General features: G+C 50.0%; 1 protein-coding gene across 4 annotated transcripts; it reads left to right on the top strand.

The window, feature by feature from the left end:
* The first annotated feature begins 720 nt into the window (after window positions 1-720).
* Window positions 721-6,646, top strand: LOC138675723 (uncharacterized). Of its 4 annotated transcripts, none has more exons than XM_069764190.1 (3): window positions 721-872; window positions 1,830-1,942; window positions 4,270-6,646. In XM_069764190.1, the coding sequence occupies exons 2-3, from the start codon at window positions 1,873-1,875 to the stop codon at window positions 5,226-5,228; spliced, it is 1,029 nt and encodes a 342-aa protein (XP_069620291.1). In that variant the 5' UTR covers window positions 721-872; window positions 1,830-1,872; the 3' UTR covers window positions 5,229-6,646. The 4 variants fall into 4 exon arrangements, 3 of the variants coding, with proteins under 3 accessions (XP_069620291.1, XP_069620290.1, XP_069620289.1); XM_069764189.1 differs by having other exon boundaries at window positions 722-872; window positions 1,826-1,942; XR_011320709.1 differs by lacking the exon at window positions 721-872 and having other exon boundaries at window positions 921-1,942; window positions 4,270-4,398; window positions 5,345-6,646.
* Window positions 6,647-6,921: the final 275 nt, after the last annotated feature.

Consider the following 6,921-nt stretch of genomic DNA (forward strand, 5'->3'; position numbering starts at 1 on the left):
ACGGCTAACGCAACATATTGCAATTTTGGTGGCGGCAATTTGCCGCCAGCAAACGCATGCAGACGCTTGCGGAAGGAATGCATCGAAACAATGCATTACAGTCTATGGGAATGCAGGTGTACGCAAGTACACGCGTTCGCTCGCGTTTCCGTATGCATGTGTTTTTCCAGATAAAACATGTCTAGATAGTGGTTAGCCACCCCCCACACAACCATAGATAAAAAGCATGTGTGGGCACTGGCAGTACACTACTATATAGACCCCTGGAGCAGACAGACCTGAAGCAAGGACTTGGAAGGAGACTGAAACCTCTGCAGAAGAAGCACAACTTTGGATAATGTGAGTATAAAAGCAAATAGCTGTCTCTCCTTTTTTCTATCTTTAGTATGTACTAAATTCTTTCTATTTTTCTTGCAGCATTCATAATGTCTTCTACATCCTTGTCTTCTGAGGAGCGCCCTGGCCAGGAATGTGCAGGACGGAGTGAAGTGAGTGCATTCCCTACTGATTGGCAAGTATTCTCTGTCACATATAAACATGTGGTCGCTTTTTTTTGCTTCTTATCAGACCAGTTCTTCCACTGCAACAGAGGCAGAACTGGAGTAGCAGGCACACGTTTGTGTGGCAAGACGGCGTGTAAGTATTTGGGACACTGCGGCTCATGCCGCTGTCCCCTGACTGCTGCGCCTTCCCCACGCTTGTTGGTGAGAGATCTCCCATCGAGTGAGGCAAGGATGAATACGGGGTTAACTCCCCGAGGAGGGGGCGGGGCTTATCTCCTGCTCTTGGAGCCAGGAAGCGCCGGAATCACATCCGATCCCAGGACCCGGACCTGTTGGGCTGCCGGTGTGATGGACCCGCTGGAGAGTGCGGTGAGGGAGAGGATTGGCAGGGAGGGCAGCACTTGGCTAGCAGCTTTGCTGACCAGGAGCGACTCCTTCCCTGCCATAATGCAGACGGCGGCGCCGCCGGAGGGTCGGCGCTCTCGCAGAGCCACCCGGCCTCCGGCACGGCTGAGCCCGCCAGCGATTTCAAAAAAGAGCGCGCGCAGCTCTCGTGCGCGCGCCCCTGCTGCTCTCGGCGCCAGCGGGACGGGAGGAAGTGAACTGCAGAAGGTGGGGGAGACACAAGAGTCGGGGACGAGCGACATAAGCTTTATTCCCCCTTCTGCCCCGGGCACAATAAGAGGGAGTGCAGGACTGCAGGTGCCAGCAGTATTAGCCAGAGCTGGGCACCTAACTAGAAACAGCATGGGGGGAGTTCAAGGAACGTCTGCTTCATCACAGGACTCAGGGACGGCAGGAAAGGAGACTGAGGCTCCGCAGGGAGGTATTCCTCCACTTTCAAGCAACGCAGGGGAAGCTAATGCTAATACTGTCAGGGACAAGGATGGGGCGGCGGTAGCACAGCAGAACATGGGATCACCCCACATAATATTAGCATCAGGTCAGCACGGTGCATACTCCCAGACTAGTATAGGGGGCGACTCCGATACCGGGCGGGCAAATTATTCCCTCGCAGGCGGCATTAGGGGAACACCAGAACGCCTCAGCATCAATATCACTGATGGCAACCGGTGTTCGTGCCCCAAGTCAGGGTGCTGGCACCCCGGCTCTGGATAGCAGACAGAGTGGGGGTATCCGCCCCGCGCGCAGATCATCATCGTCATCATCGTCATCCCCTAGAGAGCATCGCAGAAGCAGGCATAGGAAGCGCGATCGTCATGGTAGCAAACGGCGTTCATATAGATCTAGATCCAGCCGACGTAGCAGACGGTCTAGAGCTTCGCGTTGGCGCTCGCCTTCTTCATCTGATAGTTCTTCAGGCAGGTCACACAGGCAGGAGTCCTCTCGTCGTAGGTCCATACAGCGCATGGAACGCCAAGGTCCGTCGACTCCCGTGGCACGGGAAGTAAGCTGTCCGGAGGCCAATGCACCGATCGGTAAGTACCCCTTTGTCGGGGCATGGGGAGGGGAGAGAACCAACACCAATATTTCAGACGCAGCAGCAAGTGCGGCCACAGGGGGCAGGATCTATGTCAACCCAAAATTGCTACAACCAGTGGGACCTTGCAGGCAACCCCCTCCGCCCCGCCCAGAGGTGTACAAGGATGGCCTATTCTGTGGGGTCCCTCCGTTAGGAGCCCACTTGGATAGCGCCATCAAGGAACAAATTTGGGCTAATGATTTCATTGACATATGGTCCCTGGTCTCCACGGACCAGCACTCGATAGATAGAGAGAGGCGGTTGGGAGAAAAAACATATGAACGTAAACCAAAAGTTGCAAAAACCATCAATAACTGGTTGCAAGCGTTTGCGGTCCTGGGATGCGTTATGGGGGAGAAGCACCCCGAAAGGTGCTCCGAGCTATTTATATACCTAGATAGCATCTACAACTCCTATAAGGCACACGGGGGATCAGCATGGTGGAAATATGATGAGGATTTCCGCCGTCGCTTGGCCGCCAACCCCCAATTAGGCTGGGGTATGAAAGCCACGGATTCGTGGCTCCGCTTGATGATGGCGCAAAGAGCAACCCAATCCTTTCACGGGCCCGCTGCCGGGTCCGGTAACAACGCGGCAGCAACAGTCATGCGTAGACCAGGTTCATGCTGGTTATTTAATGAAGGACACTGTAAGTTTTATGGGCTCTGCAAATATAGACATGAGTGTTCAGCGTGCGGAGGTTCCCACCCTGTGGCAAAATGCACACGACCACCCCAAAAAGCTAACTCCGGAAAAAATCCCTCTACAGGTGAGGTTAACGATGCCAGTGAGCGTAAAAAGAATGGAGCCGTGGCTGGACAAATATCCCAATAAAGCGGCTGCGGGGCAACTGCGTTTCGGTTTCTCATATGGGTTCTTCATCCCATTTAATTGGTCCCCGGAGCCACAATCGGCCACAAACTTACAATCCGCAAAGGAATTACCCGACGTACTAGCAGCGAAGTTGGACAAGGAAATCAGGTTGGGTCGCTTTCGCGGTCCCTTCAATTCCCCACCTTTTCCTAACTTACGGGTTTCCCCCTTGGGTATAGTTCCCAAAAAAGAGTCAGGTAAATACCAATTAATTCATCACCTATCATACCCCAAGGGTATGTCGGTTAACGATGGTATACCCAGGGATGAAACAGCTGTCACTTACATTTCCTTTGACAAAGCGATCGACTTAGTCAGAAGCGCGGGCCCGGGGGCCCTTATGGCAAAATCGGACATAGAATCCGCGTTCCGGCTGCTTCCGGTACACCCGGACTGTCACCACCTACTGGGAGCTAAATTTGAGGATCTATACTATTATGACACATGTCTTCCCATGGGGTGTTCTATTTCCTGTTTTTATTTCGAATTATTTAGTACGTTTTTAGAATGGGTTGCTCGCAAAATCACTCGGCAAACCGCCATCACGCACTATCTCAATGACTTTTTGATAGTTGGTCCAGCTGGATCAGATGTTTGCTCCACAACCCTAGCCCAATTCAAAGATGCCATGGAACATTTCGGGGTCCCACTTTCCCCTGAAAAAACGATTGGGCCAGTATCAGTGATCACATTCCTCGGGATCGAAATCGATTCGGTCGCCATGGAATTTAGGTTGCCGATGGAGAAAATTAAGAAACTGCTGGAACTCATTAGCGGATGTATTTCGGTTGGTAAAGTCACATTGACGCAAATGCAGTCAATGCTTGGCTCCTTGAATTTTGCCTGTAGGGTCATGCCAGCGGGCAGGATCTTCTCGCGCAGATTAATGATAGCCACGAGAGGAGTGAAACAAAGCCACCATAGAATCAGGATTACAGCACATCTACGTTCTGATTTAAACACATGGAAGCTGTTCCTCAACAACTACAATGGTAGGACTTGCTTTCAGGAGTCAGAATGCTCAAATGAGGACATGGGTTTGTTTTTGCGGCGTCAAGCCACACTGGTTTTAGCATTCGTCTGGGTAACAAATTGTGTTCAGCGAATTGGCCTGCTTTATGGGTTCACAGGAATTGGCACGCAGAGCCAACCCTGATTGACCTCCTTCCGGTGGCAGTGGCCATGGAAATCTGGGGTTCACAATTGGCCAACAAGCGTATTCGTCTTCACCTTAAAACCGTGAGCGGGGCTCATGCCATCAACTACCTAGCATCTCCTTCATCGTTGGTGTTAGACCTAATTAGGTTCATAGTATTGAAATGTTTAACATTTAATGTTTGGTTTAAAGCGAACGCACTAATCGTCAGCAATGAGAAGGTGTCTGAGTTACTAACTGGGTCTCACTCGCAGGATGTACTGGGACGGCGCATTCAGGAGCCCTTGGAGGAGGTGGAATGCCCACAGTCGATCTGGGATGTCCTGGGGACCTGATGCCGCTAATACGATCTTCGATAGCCCCGTCAACCTGGAAAGCATATGGTAAGGTGTGGGAGGAGTGGTGCTTTTTAGCAGAAGGAAAACCAGTGGGGTCTTCAGAGGAGGCTCGAATGCAGGTGACAATGGGGTTCTTATCCAAGATGTATGCTATGGGAGTGTCGGGTTCAGTGGCGCACAATCGTATGTCTGCGCTAGCGTTCCATTTCAAGCTGCGAGGCTGGCCGGATTGCACGAAACATTTTCTGGTTAGCCAGGTACTGAAAGGTTGGCGACGAGCAAATAAGCACGGTGATAACAGGCGTCCTATATCTTTTGATTTGTTAGTGAACTTGGTTAAGGCAACGGATTCTGTTTGCGATTCCAAATACGAAGCTGCGCTAACGTCAGCGGCGTTTGGCCTAGCATTTTTTGGGGCCATGCGGGTCAGTGAGATTGTTCCTACTGCTTTGAATAAACCGGGTGGCCTTAGGCGGGAGGACATTCTGATTTGCAACGACGGTCTAAGGATTAGAATACGTAAATCCAAAACTGATCAAGAAGGTAGGGGAACTTGGTTCCCTATATTTGCCATCAACAAGGACATATGCCCGTTAATGCTAATTTTGAATTACACGCGAGTTAGGAAGGATGGTTCTCAATTTTTCGTACATGAAAATGGGGTTCCACTAGTGTCGGGCCAATTTTTAGCTATATTGAGACGTACGTTGTCAATGGTTGGAATGCCCGCAGCAGAATTTGGGACTCACTCATTTCGTATAGGTGCAGCAACAGAAGCATCTAGAGCGGGTTTGTTCGAATCAGAAATTCAAAGGGTGGGTAGATGGAGATCTCGCTGTTTTAATAGATACATCAGGCCTGACTTATTGCTATAAAAAAAAAATTTGGGTTGTTTTTAGTACTATTATAATACGGGAGCAGCTTTGGTAATACATCGGTTAATTTCCTTTGATTGTCGGTTATTGTCTAACTGTTTGCATTTTATTCCCAGATGGGGTGCGACCCAGTGTCTGGATAGTGGGTCACTCATACGTCTATTGGGCTGCCCGCCGCGCTGAATTGGGCCCAGGAGGGCGATCCCTGGGGTTCAACGATGTCGACGTGATATGGCGTGGCATGAGAGGCATGATGTGGTCCCAAGTCCTTCCGGAGGTGGTTCATATTGCACGGGTGGCTTCATCCCCCACCATTGTCGTCATCCATGCCGGAGGAAACGACCTGGCTTCGTCCCCACTGGCTGAACTACTTACACTGATCAGATCAGACATGGACAAGTTTCCGAGTTTTTTCCCATTGATGCGTCTGGTCTGGTCCGAAGTTATCCCAAGGCTGGTGTGGCGGGGGGCCAGGGAGTTGAATGCCATGGAGAGATCCAGACGCACGTTGAATCAGAGGATATCGCGTTTTGTAAGGTTTAAAAATGGTATAGTTGTTCGGCACCATCGGCTGGAAGGGGACAATTCCGGTTTTCTGCTTCCAGACGGAGTTCATTTGAATGAGGCGGGAATAGATATCTTCCTCAATGGTATTAGAGAAGGCGTGGTTCAGGCGGTGCATGCATTGGGGGGGGTCGTAGCTCTCTAGGTTCGCTCCTCCTTGGCGGAAGGGTGGAGTTTTTGTTGGTGGTGAAGATACCTGCCCGGGAGACCGGAAGGCAGTAATCTCCCTACACCCCTGTTGTTGGCAGATACTGCCGGTTTAAGCTGCGACCAAAAAATATTTACCCAAAGTAAAAGATGGAAATGTTATGAGTATATTTCCCAATAAAGTTTTAAAAGTTACGATAACTGTTGTGTGTGTCACTTGATGGGAGAAAACGGTCTTGGGTCGTAGCAGTCTTTGGGACACTGCGGCTCATGCCGCTGTCCCCTGACTGCTGCGCCTTCCCCACGCTTGTTGGTGAGAGATCTCCCATCGAGTGAGGCAAGGATGAATACGGGGTTAACTCCCCGAGGAGGGGGCGGGGCTTATCTCCTTCTCTTGGCGCCAGGAAGCGCCGGAATCACATCCGATCCCAGGACCCGGACCTGTTTCCCACCCTCCCTCCCCTTTTGTTAGAGGTTTGTTAAGTTGCAGCTGCGGAAGGGTGGAGTTTTTGTTGGTGGTGAAGATACCTGCCCGGGAGACCGGAAGGCAGTAATCTCCCTACACCCCTGTTGTTGGCAGATACTGCCGGTTTAAGCTGCGACCAAAAAATATTTACCCAAAGTAAAAGATGGAAATGTTATGAGTATATTTCCCAATAAAGTTTTAAAAGTTACGATAACTGTTGTGTGTGTCACTTGATGGGAGAAAACGGTCTTGGGTCGTAGCAGTCTACTTGACTGTTTTTTTTAGGACTATGCTATTCTTGCCTGTTTATATTTCACTTTGCTTCTATCTTCCTTTTTTGTCTTGACTACTATTTATTTCTTTACTTTAACTTATTCTTTCCTGTTTTCTGTATCGCTTGTTTTCTTTCTTTTTCTTATCTTTATAACATTAATGTCTTTATTTCTTTTCTAGGTTCCAGAACGGGATGAAGACTTCATCGACAATGATCTACTAATTTCTCTTGCCCTTTGTGGG

Source organism: Ranitomeya imitator, chromosome 4 (genome assembly GCF_032444005.1).
Source record: "Ranitomeya imitator isolate aRanImi1 chromosome 4, aRanImi1.pri, whole genome shotgun sequence".
In the NCBI taxonomy this organism is placed as follows: Eukaryota; Metazoa; Chordata; class Amphibia; order Anura; family Dendrobatidae; genus Ranitomeya; species Ranitomeya imitator.

Excerpts from the sequence above, each read along its gene's own strand:
- LOC138675723 (XM_069764188.1), top strand. The coding sequence starts at position 1,567 with ATGGCAACCGGTGTTCGTGCCCCAAGTCAGGGTGCTGGCACCCCGGCT. Across the intron at positions 1,943-4,269 it reads GGAGGCCAATGCACCGATCG|GATGTACTGGGACGGCGCAT; the intron begins GTAAGTACCCCT and ends TCTCACTCGCAG.